The sequence below is a fragment of the Pinus tabuliformis genome, chromosome 4_1 (assembly GCF_031772625.1).
Source record: "Pinus tabuliformis cultivar Carrire ecotype Pingquan chromosome 4_1, CPIR1, whole genome shotgun sequence".
Lineage (NCBI taxonomy): Eukaryota > Viridiplantae > Streptophyta > Pinopsida > Pinales > Pinaceae > Pinus > Pinus tabuliformis.
In genome coordinates, this window is record NC_142303.1 from 600,348,910 (window position 1) to 600,372,839 (window position 23,930).

At 40.4% G+C, this 23,930-nt stretch overlaps 1 protein-coding gene across 1 annotated transcript in view; it reads left to right on the forward strand.

The window, feature by feature from the left end:
• The window catches only part of LOC149177419 (alpha carbonic anhydrase 7-like), a 243,318-nt gene extending 223,879 nt beyond the window's left edge, over positions 1 to 19,439 (forward strand). The window contains exon 5 of the mRNA XM_089423408.1: positions 19,344 to 19,439. Coding sequence (XP_089279534.1) covers positions 19,344 to 19,374 — 31 coding nt within the window. The 3' untranslated portion in view covers positions 19,375 to 19,439. The remainder of the gene's footprint in view (positions 1 to 19,343) is intronic.
• The last annotated feature ends 4,491 nt before the right edge of the window (positions 19,440 to 23,930 follow it).

Consider the following 23,930-nt stretch of genomic DNA (forward strand, 5'->3'; position numbering starts at 1 on the left):
CAGAAAAGCCCTAGAAAAGAAAGCTCAAGATCTAGGGTTTTGAGGTTTTCGATGGCAATAGGTATTCCCAAGGTCAAGGCCCGAGGGAAAGGTTTTCTTACAATGATATTCAACTAATACGAGGCTCATGAAACCTTCGAGAAGGTCCTCAAATTGAGGGAGAAGAAACTAGGGTTCCCTCTTAGAGCAATGCCTAGAGCAAGAGATTTTATGGATGAAATTTGAGTGGATGCCCATAGATTGATAGGTTATGTAGCATAGACCTATCTCTTGATGTTTAGGCTCTCAAATCACCAAAAATCCTCTTCCCTAAAATTTCGCTCTAAGTGCTAGTTTTTCGCCCTAGCTTTAAAAGGACTGAATTTTAGAAGAGGACATTATGGACAAAATTTTAGGTTGATCACCAAAGCCTTGGACTAGTTCCTTGTCCCTTGGGTGTATGGAGATATGGATGTCAAAGATTGGTTAATCTTGCTCTTAAGGAGGCTGAAAATTTATGGCCTAACTCAATTTCCAAGGATTTACCCACTCAAGGAATAATGGAATTTGTGGGAAGAGCTTCAAAGAGTTTCACCACTAGGATACCTCTTATAATGTCATGAATGAAAGCCTTTAGCCATAAGCCATTAGAGGCGGTCCTGCTGGAGTAGGATAGAAAATTAACTCCCTATTTCAGGTGAGGGAGCAACACTAAGGCCAAGACCCTTCTTTCTTCCAAGTCACAAACAAGCATAAGCATAAGCACCCGAATGCAAAATGAATAAAGTACCTTCCGACAAGAAGTCGACCTTCCAACATGTGATCCTGACTACTAGGTGGTGGAGATATGAATGGCATGCCACATCGACTACTAGGTGGCTCTTCGGGGCTATTGGATGCCGACTGGATGAGATGATAAGGAGTAAATTTCTCCTGTGGGGTAACCCACTTTTGGTGGGTAACGGGTAGGGAAAATGGAATATGAGGTTCATGAGAGGTTGGATCGAGTAAGGTCCAAGCTCATGGAGCATTCGAACTTGATAGCAACATTGTCAGATGGTATTTTGAGTTTATCGGATAGGCCAAAGAGGATGGATGCGGGGACTTGCTTTGGAGAGTGTGGGGTTGTTGATGCCCAAACTTCTACCATTGAAGAGTGTAGAGGGGTTGAGGATCAACGGGTAGAGGAGTATGTCAATTGGATGAAGATGTTGATAGATGGATTGAGAGTTTGGAGCAAGAACTAGACTGAGAAGAGGATGAAGATGGAGGGATGTCTGTGGACCAAGATGGGACTGTGAAGTCATATATACCAAGCCATAACGATCCATTTTTGATGAAGTTGATGGAAGAGAGTATGAGTAGGTGTTCCTATACACCTTTGATGAAGTGTATTGTACAGAAGTATCTAGGGTTCATACTAGGTATGGGTGGATTCATCTCGGAGACGAGGAGAGAGGGCCTTGTGATGTGGATAGGGAAGTCATATGACCTCTCCACACCACCATATTTTTGAGGCTCATGAAGGAGATGGTATCGCTATCGCTTGCTCGAGATGGTGAGACTCTTGGGAGCTTGAGGTGCCATTCAAAGGCACTTCATGATGAGTAGAACTAGAGTAAAGATTTTGTGACAGGGTAGTGGTGACGATGGTTGCACATGTTTGGGTGCATGTGTTCTTGTGGAGTTGACGCTATAGTCAGGTTAGCTACCTGACTAGTTGATTACACGAGGGGATCCAACACATGTCATTCTTACAGGTTGTGATACATGCAGACACATGGGATATATGCCAGAGACGAGATTCTTTCGTATTCATGAAGACAATTGATGTGAAGGTTGTTCATGATGAGGATTGTTTTCAAACTTTGGTTAAGAAGCTTACCAAGGTGTGTGTTGTTGAGGATGAAAACCATTTTGAAGTGGCAGAGGATGTCAACCCCTCAAGCTTAGGCACCCAAGCGCACCTGAGTTAGTGCGAGTTGAGTACAGTGGAACAACTTGGTTGGCTCGAAGAGTGCACCCGAGATGAGTTAGGTGGAACGAATTTCGTGAGATAGGCGCATGAAGAATGCCAACCTAGATGAGTCTGGTGGAATGATTGGAACAAATCGCAAATGCCAATTGAGATGAGTCCATTGGAACGAATCGAAGAGTCAGCACGATGAGGGTGCGTAGCCAAGGTGCTCTCGACCGAAGAGAAGGAACACCCAGACGAGTTGCATCCGATTGAAGACAAGGCGTTCCTATTCGAGACGTGCTTTCCCGACTTTCAAAGGCACACGACCGAGGACGGGATGAGAAGGAACACAACAGAAGGTGAACCGAAGGCAAGTTTGTATGCAACAAATTATGCGACAAAATTTCGTGTTTATGGTTAGCCGGAACAAAAGAAGGTCAGCTCGAACGCTCAACCAATGTGTCCCTTGGAAGATACGCGACTGTTCAAGAAGGAGGGTGACTCATATATATAAGATGAGGAGGAGACGAGTTAGAACATCAATCAACCAAAGATCAACAACCTCTCATCACAAGAGAAGAAGGAGACAATGAAGGAATAAGAAAGTTGAGTCTCAAGAAGGAGCTCGCTTTCTAAAGCACGCTACAGAAGGAAGTTTTGCGAGTTTGTGGAATGAAGTATTGCTGCAGGTGGTATGTGGTGGGGTATTTCTGTATTCAGGTTGTGGGTAGGTTGAAGGGCTACGACTTAGTTATTTATTGGGTTTTGGGTGTGGGTTTCTAGTCAAAGTGTTGTAACCCAGTTATTGTATATTTCTATTGGTCAAGTGTTGTGGCAACAAACTATTTGGAATTCGACCCAACCAAATCGAAGTCCATTATAAATCGAAGTTTTGTATATTGAAGTTTTGTAATTGAATATTAGTGGGAAATCATTATGGGAGTTCCCCCTCTCATTTATTGAAGTGTTATTTCTTTATTTGATTTGTGTTGTTTATGAATGAATGTGATTATTGTTGAAGTTAAGTTAATTGAAATAAACTGTAATTGATGTTAAGTTTTGAAGTGTCTATTGTACAAAAATTTGATTGAAGACTAATTCTACAATAATAAGATATCGGCCTCACTACACAGTACATACACTATTAACAATAATCTACAAAATCCAGAAATCTAAAAAGAAATAAAACTTTAATAGTGTAGAATTTCAGATTTTAAATATAATTTTATAAGATCTCTTGTGACAAACTATCCAATGGAATATCCACGGAAGTTTATGGATCAACTATAGACATAGTTGTAGATTACTGTGAAGGAAAGAAAAAAGGGAAGGAGTAGGGCGAGCGAAGGAAGATGGAACGAATTTGGGTGGCTTTCCGAAGGGGAAGAAACCTCTTGTGTGTTGGTTGTGCAATGAAGAGCACATGACCAAGCATTGTCCATTAATGCAGAAGGTGGTAGCCTTGCAACAAGTCAAGAAGGAAGAGAGAGAACAATGTTCTTGTGCACCAGTTGGACTTAAGAAGGTTTCGATAGTAGCTACGGTGAAGGAAGCTACCCCGAAACATGATTTGGAAAGGAGGAAGCTAAATTTCTTGAAGATGGATGTAGTTGGGAGTCCGCTGATGGGTGTGTTTTATATTACAATGTCTCACAACATCATGAAGGAAGATGTGGCTAGGAGGTTGGGACAAAAGTTCTTTCCAACTTGTGCATATTTTAAAGTGGTGAATTTAGAAGGAAGCAAAGTCCTTGGGATAGCAGAAGATGTTGCGGTGAAGATTGGAAGTTGGCAAGGAAAGGTTGACTTCACTATCATTAGGATGCATGACTATGAAGTAGTACTTGTCATAGAGTTTATGATTGAGTAGGAGGTTGTGCTAGTACCGCATTTGGGGAAACTGTTCATTCATGCAGGAATGAAGGAGCCAACAATCGTTGTTACAGTGGGAGTTATGGCAGGAGAATGCAGGATGACAACCATTCGTGTGTTGGTAGGACAACTGGAATATGAGGTTCATGAGAGGTTGGACTGGGTTACATTAATTCTACATTTACTTGTGCCTTCAACCATAGAAATCACCCATAGATTTTTTTTTAAGTGGCTAAAACATGTTGTTGTTTTTTACTTTTTGAAGGAATTTTAGAATAGGTTTTCGCTGATTTAAGATCATGACTGTTTTGGAATAATTTCTCATTGGATAATCATCTAGTGAACTATCTAAAATAGCTCCAAAAAATTATATAACTTAAATCTAGATTTAATTTGAGTAACGACCATAATTCATAGCACACATATCATAATAAATTGATGGTCATTTTGGTAGTAACATAGGTGACTGTAGATTTTGTTTGGCTTGCCCATGGAATCCTACATTTCACCTCGTAAAACTCCTTTATGTTAGACTTCTCCTTCATTGAAAAGAGGAAAGTTGGCAAGGAACCGTAGACTTGACTATCATTAGGATAGATGACTATGAAGTGGTACTTGGTATAGAGTTTACGATTGAGTTGGAGGTATTGCTAGTATCACGCTTGGGGAAACTGTTCAATCATGCAGAATGAAGGGGCCAACGATCATTCTTACCGTGGGAGCTATGGCAGGAGAATGTAGGATGACAACCTTTCATGTGGAGGTAGTGTTTCTGCAAAATCTAGCAGGCCTTGAAGAGGAAGATCCTACATGGTACAAACTAGATAGTGGGACAACAATAGGGTAGAGGCTTGTTACCGCTCAATCTAGCAGGGGTACTAGGAGGAGTTCCAAAGGGGAAACTACTAGAACAAGTGGAAACAATGGGACAAGGACCCACTGTCACCTCCGTCGATGTCCCCTACTCTTTACAGAATTTCATCGATGGGAGGAGTCCCAGTATAAGGAAATCACAAGGAGGGATAAGTCAATGATAGGATATATAGTGATTTCTAAGGCCCATTCACAAGAGAGACTCAAATAATAGGCTTGCTTGCTTTAGGGGCAAGGTAAGGGGCTCTCTAAGAAAGGCTCAATAGAGGCTAGACCTAGGGATTGGAGGTATTTCTTAACAAAAATTGTCCTAGACCTAAGACTCTTTGGGAATAGAAGAATCTCTCTTAAGGTCTTATGAGATAACAAACATATAAAAGTTTGGGACCACAAGGGACAAGGGGGTCTAACTGCTTGTCCAATGTGTGGACAAGGGGAGGGGGAGGCTAACTCATTGTTGACCCCGATGGGAAATATGTGAAAAGGGGTTATAATGAGTGGAGGGGAGTGATGTATGTGATGTCGGGAAGCAGGACCACACAACCAAAATCGGGGTTTCCCATGTGCCACTCCTAAAGCTAGTAGCCAATAGAGGAGATCCCACAGGTAGGATACAAGGTTAACCACCAAGTTGGACAAGGGGACAAGAGTATAGACCAAGCCCATTCTTTGAATCCCCCCACTAATCCATGCCCAGAAGTGTCCATGATAAGTAAGCAAAAAAATACCCAACTACATAATGAAAGACATACCTTCGGGGTTGGAAGGCCCGCCTTCAAACATATGATGATGAAGATGGGCAAGGGTGCATAATGGCCAACTCAGGTGGCAGAGATGATGGCACATCAAGCTATCTGGGGGTGTCAGTGGTCACCCACACGTGGTGGGTAACAAAGCGCAATGTTAGCTCAGCCAAAACCCCCTGCTCTTTACGAATTTTCACGGATGGAAGGAGTCTCGGTAAAGGAGGAACCACTTATAATCAATATGCTAATGATAAGGTTGAAAGTGACCCTACTAAAGCTCTTTCAAAGAGAGGCACAAGAAAGGTACAAGGCTTAAATGAAGAAAATCACTCTCAAACAAGAGCCATAGAAAGGAAATCTCAAGGGCTACAGTTTTGAGGTTTTCGATAGTAATAGGTATTCAAAAGGTCAAGGCCTGAGGGAGAGGGTTTCTTACAATGATATTCATCTAATCCAAGGCTCATGAAACCCTCAAGGAAGTCCTCAAGTTGAGGGAGAAGAAACTAGGGTTCTCTCTTAGAGTAATACCTTGGGCAAGAGATTTTATGAATGAAATTTGAGTGGATTCCCACTGTATCGATAGGTTAAGTTGCATAGACCTATCTCTTGATGTTTAGGCTCTCAAATCTAAAAAAAGCTTCTTCCCTAAAATTTCCCTCCAAGCCCTAGCTTTTCACCCTAGCCTTAAAAGGACCGAATTTGAGGAGAGTAAATTATGGATAACATTTTAGGTTGATCACCAAAGACTTGGACAAGTACCTTGCCCGTTTGGGTGTATGGAGTCATGGATGTCAAAGATTGGCCAATCTTGCTCTTAAGGAGGCTGAAAATTGATGCCCTAGCTTATTTTCCAAGCATTTACCCTCTCAAGGATTAATGGAGTTTAATGCATTTCTTCTAACTAGCATTCAATAGATACTTATCAACAATTAGGGCACAATTTAGCATAGATTAGAAATACTCATTCCATACATTTGACATGAAAATGAAAGACCTTCAACAATAGAGCACTTACAAGACAATTTTGCAAGAAAATCCATCCATTAGCTCCAAAATATGTCCAAAAATCAGCTCCAAATATAAAAAAGAACAAGTGCGAGTCTCTCTAAGGAGGCTGAAATCCCATGTGTGATAATGATGAGGGATTAAATGACATCTCTCTAATATCTATGAGGTGTAGCATAACCTATTTTTCTTACAAACCCCTATAATAATAAAAAAATGGGCAAGAGAAGTCTCTAGGTCACTGGTCGACCTAGTAACCAAAGCGAAAATCAAAATACATCTCCAAAAGAGGTTTGAAATGCTGACATCATGCATGCGTAGGCCTCTAGAGGGCATGCGTTGAGGCCTTCTTGTGTCGAATGAAGTCTAGAGGGCCTCTAAAACTGTGATGGAGGGGTTGGCCCCTCTACCTCGGTGCAAATGCTCCTGTTGACCCCCAAATGTGTTTTGGGGCACAAACTTGCTCTCATGGGTGTCCATGTGGCTTAATCTATGTGTTTGCTCCAATGTGGAGGGAATCGAAGATGGTGTTAGCCCTCCCATGTCTTAATGAACAAGACAAACCTCATCTGGGGCTCAGATTAGCTACCACACCATGTACATATGCTAAGCCAACTGGGGGCTAACTAGTCTAAGTGCATCCTCCCATGAAAAATGTAGGGAAACGTGCAGAAGCTATGGGTGCTGAAGGTGCTAATGCATGCAAGTGATGCTCTATGATTTTTTGGGGACCCTTGGCTCTCAATGCCTCACCTGTGGGTGTCAATATGATCCTCTGGTGGACATGGGTCCCAGTTAAGTTGCGCAAACCATAATGAAACCACGTGCATATCACAAATAATATCCAATGCTGCAACCTATGACATCATGTAAATTTAATCATTTTTGCATCTAAGTGAACCAAACTTGCAAGTAATGGGCAATGTGACACTTCATACAAAGTTTCTCTTCCAAAATTTAGGGCCTTAGTCACGTAAAAGTGTTACCTCCCTAGGTAGGAGTGGCTAAAAGACGACTGCTAATTTTTCTTAGGGCTATATTGTTCTTTGCTTTGGTAATTGCATTTCTTCATTAACACATTAAGTTCACCCCATAACATCATAACATTATTCATATTTACATCATTATTCAACATCATATGCAACTATATAGAAAGAACAATATCATCATCATCAATGCAACGAAACATAAGGGAACAATAGAAGAAAAAGATTGACACATAGATACACCAGGATTGGTCGGAGACCAGGGCAAAACCCACTATGGGGAAATATTCTTCTTATTAGATTGTCATCAAATGATTCAGCAAGAGAGAGTAAAATGATCGAGTAAAATGATCCATATCTTCATCCATACAACTATCCAGCAAAAAAAAATACACAATATCCATGAAATGAACCCAACGATGCTTATACTCAAGGTTCTGACTTTGAAGCTTGTAATGAACTATCCCTGTCTGTGGTCACTGAATGAAATCTTTGGACAACTGAAATTTCATCATTTAGGTCCCAGTCGCACGGAGGAGGAGTCATGAACAGGAGGGCCGAATTGATTAAGAGGGCCAAATAGCTTCTAAGAGGTCGAATTAGCTTGCAGAAGTGAAGGAAATAATTTTTGGTGCTTTGCTAATTACAACAAGCAGTTTATGTATTATTTCAATTATATTTTTGTTGGAGATTAGTAAAATCCTCATCTGCAGAACGATAGTAGATCTGAGAGCAGAAGAAGCTTAGCATGTTGATTTAATAATAGTATTCTAAACTGATAATTATTTTTGATGATTATGATCTTTTCACATTGTTATTTAATATTCCATCATTCATTAATTATACAGAAAACATCAACTATACAACATTTGAGACAAAAGGATCATAAAGAGACAACCACACAAGAACACGAGATTTACCATGGGAAAACCCACAATGGGGAAAAACCCAACGAACCTTTTCCTTTGAGAATTAATGCAACAAGCAATACATCAAAGTCAACTAACTAACAAGATGACCAACCATCAAGGACCAAGTCAACCCTCCACAATTTTGTCCACAAAGATCTCTGCAACAAGGTCTCCATACGACCGACAACTCTGCCTCAGAATTCACATTGTGCCTCAAAGATATACCTCAGAAAACAAGTCTCCAAGAGGACTAAAGCTTGTCCTCTGTCTCAGCCTCAGATTATGCTATAGATGTTTGCATCATACCTTGGAATATGTGCCTTAGACTTCGCATGGTTGCACACTGTAATGTGCCTCAAACCTTCGCACAGTTCCATAGAGATATATCTTCAGACTTTGCATTATTCCACAAAACCTTCACACTATTCCACATAAGATGTACCTTAGAAAACACACACAAGATTCGACCTTCTTTTATTCGTAGAGTGGGCAAGTATCCTCCTTTTGATTTTCGTCCTTATGTTCCTTGTTTCCTTTGCTTGAACAGAGATAAGATGTGTGATCGAAGTGTGTCTTTGGAGGAGAGCAAATAGGCACAATTTATAGTGTTTCATCCATGCAAAAGGGTGTGTCTCATGGGCAGGCCGACTGGTCACTTGGAGGGCCAACTTGTTCACATGTTGAGCTAAATGCAAAATTCAAATTTTCATTTTTCTTGCTTTGGAAGAGGATGCTTTATATTTTTTTTGAATACATAAAAAATATTTTTCTTTTTCTTGCAAGCATGAAGAAGATGCTTCATATAATTTTCTTTTGCAAATACAATTTATATTTCATGATTGCAAGTACAAAAGAATATTATGAAGGCCGATGTTAATTTTAATTAACAATGGTATGTTCTATGCTTGCAACAATTTCTTCAATGTCCTTTGGTTAGGCTAATGACAATTTTCAATTTAATTTCCAATAGAAATCACATTAATCATCACATTGACAGAAACTGTAGATAGAACATGATGTTGAAGAATCTAGGGCAATTAGGTGTAGAGTGATTCTTCGGGACTAGATAACAATTTGTGAGGTCTTTTTACAATTTTTCTTTGTTAGCTTAATCTTCTTCTTCTCTTATTAATGCATGTGTGTGCTTCATCAAACTACTATCAAAACATAAAACAAGAACACAAGATGTTGGCTCTCTGCCAGGGCCAAAACCTCTCTTCTCTTGAGAGGAAAACCCTTTGGTAAGTTTTCTCTTATTGAAGCTTCTTTCTTGATCAATGCTAAACCCTAGACCCTTGACTAGAAGATCCTCCAAGCACAAGTCAAGTCCTTCCTTTTCTCTACACTATGTTTCCCCGACACTTTGTCCACCTCCTTCCGGCACTTCGTTCCTGTTAAAATTGGCAACTAGGGCCAAACTCCATGTGGGCCATCTTATTAATGGCAGCTGATATTTTTCTTGGATCCCTCTCATCGAGAGGTGTAGGATTGATCCAAAGATCATTCGATTCCGATAAGTATTCATGGAGATATGAATTTATTTGTGTTATGGGACAATTCGTCAAGGTCGGCCAGCAACCAAACAAACCCCACTTGTGCTCAACGTTTTAGTATAAATAGAGGTGGCCTTCAAGTCATTTCTACACACTCACTTGGGATCTCTTCCTCTCTACTTGTCTTTGGGTTTTAGTAGGAGGAGAGATCCTAAGGGATAATGCTGCCGTGATGGAGAAAGGATCTACGCTGCCCTAATAGAGATCTACGCTGCCCTAATGGAGATCTACGTTGCCCTAATGAAGAAGCCCTAGACGCAGAAAGAAAGGGAGATCTAGAATGGTGAAGGAAGCCTACATAACGCAACAAGGAAAGATCTAATTGTTGGTCTAGAAGAGACCCTATCCGTTGTCCTAAAAGGTACCTATACGCAGCCCTAAGGAGAGAGACCTATACGCTGATCAAAAGAGCCCTAGCCACAATCTTGAAGGAGATCTGGCCACAGATCTAAGAAGCCCTAGCCGTAGTCAACAAGAGTTCTAATGCGCAACAAGAAAAGACCCTAATCCGCAGCAAAGAGGGAGCCCTATATGTAGTTAAGAAGAGACCCTAAACTGCAGCAAAAGAAGACCTAGCTATAGATCAAAGGATCCCTAATGCAGCAAGTAGAAGCATGTTGACAGCGTGAAAGAATTCGGGTTGTTGTAGGTGACAACGCAGTAATAGAAGTTGTTCTAGGCATGTTTTGAGGACTGTTTGCAAGACAGGGAACCACAGTCAAGAGGTGAGGTTGTGGGTAAAAGAAGTCCGCACTCAAGTCTAAGAACAAATCAACATAGGGCTGAATTGTGTATGTGTTTGGGTGCTACCAAGAGCAGTCACCTAAGCCGAGATCTTCAAGGAGGAAACTGTGCTGTTTGAGTGTCATTTGGGCAGACCAAAATCTACAGCTAGTTGTTGTGCTAGGCCGCAGGCCATAGCACACAACTAGAGGTTGTGATAAAAGCAGTCTAAGGTGGACAGGACCTTTGGAAGGCATCTTGGCATGAGAGAACGGTCTCCATGGTAAACCGCTGTCCTAAAAGGACTTATCTCCTGACTGTGTGGTAGACTATAAGTCATGCCCTAACCTGAACACAGTCATAACAACAATGGTAATTGGTGTAGCAGTTGTACATTGGTGCAGCAATGGCACATAGGAGCAACAATACATAGCACAATGTACAGTGCAGCATAGTGCACATAATAATAGTGATGGTAAAGCATGATGCAACATGGGATAGCTGCAAGCATGAAGAATCATGAACAACAACAACATGGTAAAGCATGGACAGTAGCAAGTACAGTGTTGCAAGACATTGGGACAACAGTAAGCATGGTGCAGCAGTGGCACTATGTATAGCAGTGTTAAACACTGGGACAACAGTAGCATGAGGTCCAACATCGTGATGATGGGTGCAGCACGGTGAGGTGTAGCATGATGACGAGATGCAACACTATGATAGGTGAAGGAGTCACCTTGGAGAATCAGTTGAAGCAGCATGTCTTCAACTGATCCCATGTATCATCAGCGTAGGAAATGATCTATGCTCTTATCTAGATAAGTCAAAGTGTTGACTTCTGTTGCAAATGTACTATCTCTCTCTCTCTCTCTCTCTCTCTCTCTCTGTTGAACTATTGAAGAACATATAAGAAGAATTGACGAAGAGTTTCCCCACATTGGGGTTTGTTGCTGGCTAGCGCCACATCTTGTGTCCTCTTGTCTTGGCTTGTCTTCTGCGATTTATATTTATGTTCTATCTGCGGTTTACTTTAATGCTGATGTGATTGCTAATCTAGAAAAGATATTGAGCTAACTGTGAAAATTGAAATAAATTGCTCTAGCATAGAACATACCTAAAATTAACAATTCCCCTGCACTTCGTTCTTCCCTCCACTATTAGTAGACCTTCTAGAAGAGATAATTATTTGTTGTACTTAGTGATATCCTTCACCCAAGGATACTCCTTCCTTCTCTTGATCAACTGAGTCCCTTCATGATGTATAGTGGTAGGCTTAGTGTGATAGCATTGTAGCCCTAATTCTCGCACGTGTGAGAGGTCTTGCTGGTGTTATATGGCTCCTCTTTCCTTTGAATGAGGTCCTTCCTTCTTCTCTTGGATAGGAGGCCTCGTAGGCCTAGTTTGTAGCCCAAACGATGAGGTATGATGAGAGGTGACTTGCTGCTATTCTAACCGCAGATAGCCCTTCCTTCTCTTTGCACATGTGGCTGGTATTGGCCCTAAAACAGTCCCAAAACCTTTGCTCTTCCTTCTTGCTTCTTCGCTGCACTAGAGCCTTCTTCTTCGTCCCTTTCTCAGCTTCTTTTTTGGTCCTCTACCTTTTTAGAGGACTGTCCCTCCTTTAGGCCAACTTGACTTTATTTGCTTCGATGGGTGCTTTTAATGGTGCCATTGCTTCTTTTGATGGTGTCTTTGCTAGGAGGAGACTTGACTTTGCTTGGAGGTGTCTTCTTTGACTCTTATACATAAATATACATAATGTAACATACCCTTAAGGTCTTCAACATAATTCTTTTAACTCTTTGACTCACCTATAGCACTTTATCATGTGCTAGACCTACTTCAATGAGCAAGAAACTCATTGACATATATTATAAAAATAATATTTCTTTTCTTGAATAAATACAAATATCAAAGTACATTTATGAAGACCGAACCTAGTTACATTTCCTTCAACACATGAACAATAAAAGCAGAAAACAAGCCAAGACAAGAGATCACCAGAATTTGGCGAATGCTAGGGAAAAACCCCAAGATGGGGAAAACCCTTTGATCAATTCTTCTTATTATTATATCAAATGTTCAACAGAGAGAGAGAGAGAGAGGCTACAATAAAGTCAATATTGACTTTCCAATAGATGATCAAAACCACTGTCCAAAACAACCCAGTCAATCTGTGATTTTTCTGCTTTCAGATAGCAGCAGTCAACAACCCTAACCAGAAAGTCAATGCTGGTCAATGCAGCAGCAAACAATTCACAATGTAGCTCGGTCAAAGCCAGTCGAACTTGACCTTCTTTGCTGGTCAAAGTCAGCCCAAAACAGTTTCAAAACAGTCGGTCAAACTTGGTCAAAGTTTGCACTTCTGTCCTGTGGTCAGCTTGGTCAACAAGCCCAGAAAACCTTGGTTTCTGTGCCAATTAATGCGGCCCTCCAAAACAGAAATTCTAGCACAAAAAATGTAGTCAAAGCAGGTCAAAATAGCCCTGGTCAACAATGGTCAAACCTTGCAACAGATCCTGAAATTCGGCCTCCTAAAATTCGTCCTTTTTCAGCCACACGTGTGAGAGAAGAAGAGTTGCTCTTGCAATTTGTACGACACAATCAGATGAGGAGAGAGCATTGATGAGTTGTAATGATGCCAAATGAGGTTTGAGGTCTCTCTTATTTATACAAGTCGTTGAGGGTCAAAGGACATGTCCATTAGGCTTCATGAGCCTACATGATGATGTGGTCGACCTTGACAATTTGCTCATGTGTGGGCTTGACCTCAAAAACCTATTTATCCTTGACCAAATTTGATGATCTTTAGGTCGATTTTGGTCCTCTCGAAAAGAGGAATTCAATGCAATAATCATCTCCATCAATTGAGCTATCCAAAGTGGAATTTGGCCCTAGTTACCAATTTTAAAAACCGACCATATTTACCAAATTTAACAGTCTCTGGAAGTAACAATGCTTTAATTAAGGTCGACAAATTTGTCTTAAAACAAGAGCTTAAGCGGGCACCATATGAAGAATCCATCCATGGGTTGTTTGCGTTAGCTAATGAGACCTCTATTATAAATGATGAAAGGTCTCTGAGAGCACACCAATCCTTAATTGTGTTAATGTAGGCAAAAGTCAAGCTAAACACAAAGCTAAGTGACAATGAAAGTACCAAACTCAAGATCAAGCTGTGGCAGTCATGAACATAATCTCTCTATTTCACTCTTTTTTCGAGAAGGTTGGAAGAGATTCTAATGTCAGGGCTGCTCATGAACCGTGGAAAAATAACCCAAATCATATATTCTTCCAAAAAAGGAGCACCACCTATTATAATCATTTAATATGAGGTCTGTTCTAATCATATGTTGGTGGAAGAGACTAAAAGGAAGAAGGTCATCTTCTCCCTGTATTGTTATCTCTAGGCCATCACATATAGAATATTTCTACACCTTTCTGACCAAGTATAAGTTATGTAGCAGTATTAGAACCTGAAAAATGTTAGATCCTTGTGTACCTTCAATTGATGCAATGATGCTTCAACCATATTGGCCGATTCCAAAAAAAAGAAGGGGTTCAATAGGTAGTATATCATCTGAATAGATGCCCTCCATGTGTGGGTGCCTTGAACCAATAACATGGAGATGTGTGCAAGGGAACCTATTCAAATGGATAGATACATCAATAGGTGGATCACTCCAATGAAACAAAATCCACAATAAGTTGACTAGTTCACTTCTTAAGGAAGGTGCTTGTGCTTTTAAATATAGGCTGGAAAAGGTCAATCCCTTGGCTGGAAAGAATACATGAACACAAAGCTTCAAATGTTGGTTATTAAATCTTGTGAACGTAAACAGATCTGGAACAACCGAGAGCTTGCCCACTTGATGATGTATATGATGTGAGTGGGCATGGAAAGAATCTGCTTTCATTGATCTTCAAAAAAGAAATAGAGGGCTGATACACTTTGCTTGATTGAGTTTAAGCTCTAGAATCATGTCTACTTGACTGTGTAAGGGATGTTGTGGCCTCTAGTAGCTTTGAACATTAGAAGATGACATTATTGTTGTGTTTTCAGATCTTGATTGCTGACAACTAATTGGCTGAGGATGGTACCTTTAAATTTGGCTGCTTGAGTTCTCATTGCTAAAGTACCAAGGTTACAGGGTCAATCTTCATCGATGCCCTCAGGGTTAGGCTCCGTTAATAATGGGTAGTAGCTCATGGTAAGAATAGTTATTGAATGTATGAGGGGTCTCTTAGAAAGAAAAGATGCCAAAAAAAATCACCTCATTCTCATAATCTCACCATGGGAGTCGGACATCATAGTAACTACCTCTGGTTAATAAGGGGGATATGTTACAAAGTGGTATCAGAGCGAGGTTTCCAGCACTGGACCTTGGGGTAGCAAATAGGTCATAAGGATAGTTTGTTGTCATGGAGTTTGATTGTGCTTTTCACATGCGCAGATGATATATTGTTGACGATTTTCGACATTGAACATGAAAACTTGGCCCAGACATTGGGGATTCAATAGAGAAAGGTGACAAGGCGTATTTGAAGAAGTTTGGCCACCCACAATGGGTACCATTTCTGCATTTCGGCATGCTTTCTTGGTTTTAAGCTCATTCATGAAATCAATGCTAAAGTTGGCTTCGTGTTTATCATCTTGGGGAATGCTTTTGCAAGGGCCAATGTCATGGCCACGAATCTGGGCAGGGTGGTATTTGAATCTAAAAATGGCATCTGTACATGGTGTGAAAATTCCTTAAACTGGAATCCCTATTACAACAACTGATGACATTTCCCCTATTTGTTAAATTCCTTTAAACAAATTACTTGCAGTTTCCTACAACAAATATCGAAATACATACATTATATGCGGAAACAAGCAACTTAGAAAGAAAGAAAATACAACACAATAACACCGTTATTTTTGGACAAATGTCCCGAGGAAAACCCAATGCAAGAAAATCGGTGTAGCAGATCTGAGGGTTTTATTACTATGCATTAGTAAATCTGAGTACAATTCCTTGGATGCTCAACTAGAAATCTGATATAGAGAGACACTGAACAAAACAAGTAGTGAGATGCTCTCACCCTGTCACTGGAAGAATCTTAGTTTGATCACGCTGGACTGGAGCCTCTGTGTCCCCTCTGCATGGCCTCTGCGCAGAACTGCGTAATTCTAACGCAGTCTCTGCGTTACCCCTGCTGGGAATCACACTGCTCCTCCTTCGAACCCTTTGTTGGCTGGAAATTTTGAATTTCTGCCTCCCAGTCTCACACCCCCGCTCCCGGCATCTGAAACTCGATTTCCTCATCAGGAATTTGATCTCCCTCTAAGGCCTGCGCTGCCACTGCGTTGGCTCTGCATGGGCCAGCGTTTGCCTCTCTTTAGACGTCGTTCTGCCCTCTCTGCCTTGTACTCTCTGGCCTAGGAAAAATTCCCTCTTCTAGATACTATCTCTGCCCCTCACTGCAAAAGATCACTTTGATCACTCCTTTAGCAACTGTTGCGCTGCCCTCTCTGAGAAATTCGATCTTCTTGATCTCTCTCAGTGTGTCTTTGAAATGACCCTCAAGCCTCCTTAAATAATCTTCTCGTTGACATTCAATGACCCAGATTAGAAGCTAATCAATGGATAAGATCATTTCTGCATGATCCTCGTCTTCTTCTAGAAGTTACACCCACAGTTAGGTTAATACCCATTAATTATTTTAATTTCCTAAGTTTAGACTTAGGGACCCATTAAAAATAATTAATTATTTTAATAAAACTGTCTCTGGGTGGAATTTCCCAAAACACTTTCTAGGTTCTTTGGAATACATGTGCCCAAGCCTCCCTGCAAAATTTGAGACTTAGAGCACATTCGATGCTACCAAAAATCAACACTCTCTCTTAGCGAGGAATGTGCTCTAGCAATGCCTGCCACTGAAGCATCACCCTGACTTCATAACATCGTCCTCTGCGCTACTGATGTCTGACATGATATCCACCAACTACTGCGTTGATGCTGCAACTGTACTGTTGCTGACACTGCCACTGTCAACACTGCATCCGTACTACAACCCCCTCTCAGGTGCTGCAACTATGCTACTGCTAGCACTTCCACTGCTAACACTTCATCTGCACTGCAACTGAAAAACATCCCAAAATCTGAACAAGTGTTCAGCATAGATGCATCTTGATGCTGAAGATCAGACTGCTGCTAGTCCCATGCTATCCCTTTGAAGCCACTGCGTTGCTACTGCTACTGCACTGTGCCTCCCTGCAATGCTGCAACTCTGCACTACGCTGCTCAGACTTGGCATTCTAGCCACTGCATCTGTCACTGCAACACTCCTCTGCACCAACTGATGCTAGTCCATCCTGCTACTTCTGATCTGGGCTCCCGTACCAAGGAATTGATCCGAGAGGTGGGCTCCTCAAGGATCCTGCCCATCTGTAGCTCTCGAACTACAACTCTAAATCAGCCCACCTCCGTCTTGGAGGTATCTCGGCTATCATGGAAAACTTCTCCTCCTTGATCTTCGAGGGTGCAGCCTTTGGATCGTGCTTCTCATCTTTGTCCTTCTTCCTGAGAGGACACTATGTTGCATAGTGACCCATTTCACCACACTTGAAGCATTTGATCTTCGAGACGTCCTTCTTCCGCCTCTCCTGCTCGTGCTGCCCCTTGGATGCAAGGGCTGCATTCTCTTCCTCCTCCTTCGGCTTCGACCCATTGTTGCTGGTTCTGTCAAGCTTACACTTGACTAGATCTCTCCTCAGCTCTTCCTGCTTGAGAGCTGCCCACATACTATCCTAATCTGGCAAAGCTGCCCTGCCCAGGATGCTCCGGATAAAGATTTGCCACTCTTCGACTTGCCACTCTTCTGAGACTGAGTTTAGGGCCAGTCTCACCATCTAGGAACCTTGAGGTGTAGACCCCACAGCTGCTAACTCGTCCCTAGTCTCCTAAAGCTTCACGAGGAATAGATCAATGCGCTCCCCCTTCTGCATCTTTGTAGATCTCAATTTCTGCTCTAAGTACATCTTCTGCTACTTGGAAGATCCTTGATACAACGTTGACAATGCATCCCACATCTTTTTAGCAGTCCCTCTCTAGTGATGTGACATACCATGTGATCCTTTACTCCATCTAGGATCATCCTCTTGGCCTTCGCCATTTCTCCTTTGTACTTCTTCAGCAGATCTGGATCTGCAGGCTCAGCCACCACGCTGTCGACATAGGCCTTGAGAAAATGCTCATCTAGAAGGAACGACATCCTTGCCTTCCAGATCACATAGTTGGATGCCCCATCCAACCTGTCCTGATCTCTTAGCCCTCAAGCTGCCATCTCTGCCACGAAAATGTCGAACTGCTCCTTTCTGTCTCTTACTGCTGCTGCTCAGACAATAAGAAAACGAACTTCTTGGCGGGAAGTCTATTGAGGAAAAATTCCCTCACTGTGCTTCTCCTCTCTTTTCTGACATCTTTCAGCCCAGCAATCTGCCTGCTGAAAACTGTGTCCCACCAGCTCTTTCCTCACGTTGAGGCTCTGCGCTGCTCCCTCTGGCACGACAAAATTTCGATCTGGAAGCCCTTCCTCTCTGTCGACTAACTCAGAGAGAGACTTTCCTCGAAAATTCAGCCCTCTTGGCTTGGACTGCGCAATTCCTCTAGGGATTCGAACTACTGCCTCCTGCAGCTATTCGACTTCCTTCTCTATTCAACGCTGGTTTCTCTGGCTCTGCTCTTCTTGTTTCACCTGCAACTCTGATACCATGTGAAAATTCCCTAAACCGGAATCCCTACTATAAGAACTGATGACATTTCTCCTATTTAGATATCAGTCTTTCGGATTACCGAAAGACTGATATCTACATTATGGATCACAAAAGTCTTAGATCTAACATTTCTCCTATTTGTTAAATTCCTTTAAACCTAAGTTGCACGAAACAGGGAAATGGGCACGAGTTTCCGAAATGGGCACGGGTACGAAATGTGACCCCCCAAATTTTGGATATTTCGAGATTGCTCTTCTGGATCCTATTCCTCACAAATCCCAAGCTTTTTGGGCCTGTTTCATTGAATATGCTTTTTTGTTCATCATCCATATTATAAATTATAATTGTAACTTTGTAGATGTGATGTCATTTGGGTATCTACACAGTTCCCTATCACAATTTGCTTTCCTGCCTTGTAATTTTCTATTTTTTGTTATTATAATCAATAAAATTACTTGTCTGACTTTAATTGACATTAATGGGTAGTGATGCTAAATTGACTCTGATATGTGTGCTTCAACCACGTTTTTTCAGTTTTCATGTAAATCTAATTTATTGACTTGTGATGTGTTGGTTTAAAGTTCCCTATGATCGTAAGGAAACTGCATACCAGAGGACAATAAAATTGTTATGCAAAACCTCTTACTGGGAGAAATTCTTGTGGCTTTGGTATTCTTTGGGAAATCTCCATTTTCATTAGCAAGTTTTCCATCCAAGCTCTGGTGTCTGGAGTCCAACCTTTTTCCAATGTTTGTGGTTGTTTGCTCGAGCATATTCCTAAATGGAAAATTGTTCTCTTTATTGTAAATTTTAATTTCTAGCATGCAAAACGGTACATATATTCTGCTTTCGACATGGCCTTAGAGCAATTTTCCTCATATAAACATATGAAACAGTCACGTTCATTATTGGCTTATATTTTTTTGTTTGTCAAATTATAATGGTTGTCTTCAACATTTTTTTCTTTGAAATTCAGATCAAGAGTCTTGGAGCGAAAGCTGGAGTAGTGTTGAACCCAACAACTCCATTAAGTTGTATAAAATATGTGCTTGATGGTAAGTTTTAACGGAAAATTCAGAAATTGTTGTTAAAAAAATAGCATTTATATCTATTTATGTTTGCAAAATATGTTAACAAACAATTTATTTGAAATTGCACTTCAATATTTATTTACGCAGGCACTGGAATGGTATTTAATGCAACTCTTTCGCGAGTATCTAAACATTATCTGCTATGTTTTGTAACAAATTGATTGTTGGTATCAAATAGCATTTCTTTTTAATAAATTGGATGAAATAGTTCTAATTTAGTACAGTATCTATTAGAAGAGGTATGGTGAATTTGATTTGTCTTTGACTTAATCTTGTATTGTTAAATTTTTCTTGACACTAGGGTTTTCTTTTGCCCAGTTTTGTTTCTGCAATCGGCAATTGAACTTGGCTTCCAATAAACTTTTCAATTGTAGCTTATTGCAACATTTTGTCACCTCATCATTGAACTCCATTATTTATTTACATGGGTAATGCACATTCTTTGCATGTGTGCACTAGTGCATGGTTATGTAAGAGAATAAGACAGATGATATGCTGAATATTCAAAACCTACCTGTGCTGCAGCAAGCATATCTAAAAGTGGAGATGAATATGACATTGTGTTTTAGCTTGTGATTATTGAGTTTGCAAGGAACCTTAATTTTGAGAAGGTTGATCACAGATGTTGCACTGTGTTGTTGGTAATGTTGCCAGTGGTAGGCTTGGTCTTGATTATGTCAGTCAATCCCGGCTTTGGTGGGTAGAGCTTTATAGAAAGTCAAGTCAAAAAAATCTCAGACCTAAGGAGAATGTGTGTGGATAGAGTAAGGAAGTAGATGGACTTTCTCAAGCTCACTATGTTAATGTTGCCTCTATTGTGCAGATTTGTGTGGCGTTACAGGCCACCAGAGATCCTTCAACCTGAGAATCATAAACTAACATTTCAGTTACTCCTTCAAATGTCTACAAGGTGGGTATGAAAGTTTTTATATTGTTGCTGATTAGGGATTTTTCTCAGATGCTATTGTTCTCTTCTTCTTCTGTTTGCTCACATTTGCAGATTTTACTAATCGTTCTCTAATTTAGGTTATTGAAGCTAGGGCCAAAGCACTAGTAGCAGGATCTGCAGTATTTGGAGCAAAGGATTATGCTGAAGGTAGGTTCTTATTTGCTAAATGATCAATACGGTTAAATTTGACTATAATATTTATCTGTTGTACCGTCCGGATAGGTATCTGAAGTTCTAGGCACTAGTAATAATCGAGGTTGTACAAGCTAAAGATGAGTTTTGCATTGCATCTATTAAGGAAATCAAGACCAGTAAGAGGCCAACACCAGTTGCAGCATGAGACCAGTTTTAATAAGTTGACTTTTATGCAGTATATGGTTCTGATTCTATTGCCAGCTAAGTCACATGACACAAGGACACGAGACACAGCGACCCCAGAAACAGGGCACGATGCACATGTTTTATATATATATATATATATATATAATACTGAAATATAGTATTAGTTTATTAATTTACTACATCAATGATGTTCATTGCTCACAGTTCATTGTTCATTCTTGAATCTTCATGTTATTAACTTATTAAACAGATTGAGAACCAAATCAAGGATCTCAACAGGGGCATTCTGCATATGGCACATATGACATCAGACACTAATATTTTCTTTCTCGACAGTTCTAGCTCTCTTGTTGACTAGTATATGAATCTGACTTACTCAAGTTGCACATCTTGGAAAATGTGGGCAATTGCAAGACAGACTCAACTAGGTAGAGCCCTATATATTTAAGTCAACTCTCTGTAGCCATTGAAATTTGCAATTAAAACAATACAATGGCTATGTATGCATGATTTCTTCATTGGTCATGTTGACCTCTACTGGTCAACTACCCATGCAGTGCACCCCCTTTTCTTGACAGAAAGGGGCAGCACCTGATCGATGTGTCTGTGCCATCCTTCCATCATCAGCAACTTGATCATTTTTGATTGTAAACCCAGTCTGCATGTATGAATTGTAAATAATCTTAGCAGACATGAGTCGTGTATGTGAATTGCCTAGGTGGACCTAACTTTTTAGTGGTAATCTACGTCCCGGAAGGTTTTTCGTCTCACCGATCCATGGATCGGCAGAGTTTTCCTTCAAACCTGACCCCAAAGCCGGGATGGATTTTGTCATTAGAACTTTAGGAGAATCCTAGTGTTTTGATCTGCTAGATTATAGTTGTGTCGCAGAACTGGGTGATTTGTGAGGGTCTATGGGGTTTTCTCCCTTAAGATGTAAATTGTAAAAGTCATGATGTAATGTGTCCTGAGGGTCGAAAAATGTTTTAAACCCCCTCATGAGTCCTAAGTCCTAGGTCCTAGGTGATGTTTCCGAAGGCTTAGTTCGATGATCCATTTTAAAATGAATTAAAACAATAAAAAAATGAATAAAAATAATAAAATAATAAAATAAAAAAAAATAAAAAAAAAATGAAATAAATAAAAAATTATAAAATAGAGCAAAAACCCTAACTAATAAAATAATAATATTTTAAGTGAATAAATCGACGGATGAGATCAAGAGATGTCTTGATCCTCATCAACGGTCGAGATCATTTCTACATGGATCACTCGAACTAGCCGTTGGGATCATTTCCTTTAAATAGGATGCTAGGGGTCATTTCAGATCATTGGATCTGTGAGTCTAAGACTGAAGAAGCTCTCTTGTAAATCTGTTTCTGGTTAATAAAAGAAGACTTTGGGGTCCATATCTTGCTGGTGTTACTCTCTTAAAATGCTGTGAGATTGTTTCATTTTCTGCATATGTTATTTTCAGCCGTTAATAATAGCTTTTTGTAGAGTATTGTGAGCACAGGTATCTTGTTCACTTGCTGGGGTTTGGGTGCTGTTAGGGTTTCTGAAGTAATGGCAGGTATCTCCATTACTTCCCGAGATCTAGCAGCATTTTTGTCCTCTTTATTGACATTTGTTTTGAGCTGTGCAGAAAACATCATTGAAGGAAATTTTGTGGGCGTTCGGGGAAGTTCTCGGCTGAACCAGCCAACTCCCGCAAGCATTTTGTGTTGAGCCCAGTTGGATTTGATCCTGGGTCTATCATTCGGTTTATTTTTCTAAGTTTGCATGAGAGATTTTCTGAAGTTCTTCACAGTGACGATCTGAAATTTCTGTTCTTTAAAATATTTCTGTGCTTACTGCTAAATCTGGCTACTAAGGGGCCAAAAATTTGTACATTAATCAGCTGTCTAGGGTTTTAAATTTTTATTTTTTTTTCATGAGGGTTTTTTGTTTTCTTGTACAGGGTTTCCATCAGGACCAGATTTTCAGAAGGAGATCAGGATTGCATCTTTCGCCCGAACCGGCAGCATCGGTTTTTTCAATCAAGTTCACTGGAAAACCAATTCGGCGTTTCAACAACAATCTTCCTTCTCATTTTTATCTTTTCATCTGGCCCGACAGCGCCAACATTTTTTGGCGCCGTTGCCAGGGAATTTGTTTTCTCGACATTTCATCATCTTTTCATCATTCATCGTTCATCTTTCTATCATTCGTCTGAGCCGGCAACGCCAACATTTTTTGGCGCCGTTGCCGGGGAAATTGTTTTCTCGGAGTTTCATCGACATTTATCTTCTCATCTCTCGTCTCTCAGTTGAGCTGGCAGATTCAATATTATTGACATCTTTTCGTCCCATATCAGCAGCATCTCTTGGATTTGTTTCTTGTTTGGGTGGCGACTCCACTTTCTCATTTTTCCCAGACAAGAAGCTTTCCTCATATTTGCTTGTGGTTACCTTTTGGATCCTAGAATCAGATTCATTGTTCAAGGGGCGACTCCACTGTTTTCATCTCTTGATTTTCTTGAGCAGGTATCTAGCTCTATCATCCTTTTAATCCCTTATCATTCATCATGGATTATTCATTTAAGCCATGTCGTTTTACTGAACGTCTCCATGATTTTCCGGAAGATGCCATTCCTAAGTTACTTATTTTCTCGGATGGTGATCCAATCGCTGTTAGAAGGCATATAGTCTTGTTTACTCGCATCATGACCATATACTGTAGATCCCCTCAGTTTAATCATGAAGATATCAAAATGCGTCTATTTGTCCTTTCTTTAAAAGATGATGCTTTGAATTGGTTTAACAATTTTCCAAAGGAATCTTTCACTTCTTTAGAAGACATTGTCGATGCTTTTAAAAATAGATATGGTTATCCAAACAGCTTGCCTTCTGCCTCTAAAATTGTGCAACAGAATGAAAGTAATTTGATAAGAGGTCCAACTAAAAGATCCCAAGACGATTCATCATGTCAGAATGTGTCATCCACTGGAAATATTGCAGATCAAGTTCATGATAGTGAAAAATCAGGGACAAATGACAATGAAAAAGAAGAGCAAAAGCAAATTATACGAGACCTAATGATGCTGGTGAGAAATATGGAAATCAATCAAACTAATTATGTCAATGATGTGAAAACTTTATGCACCCATCTGGAAAAACGTAACAGGGAGATTGAGGTCACG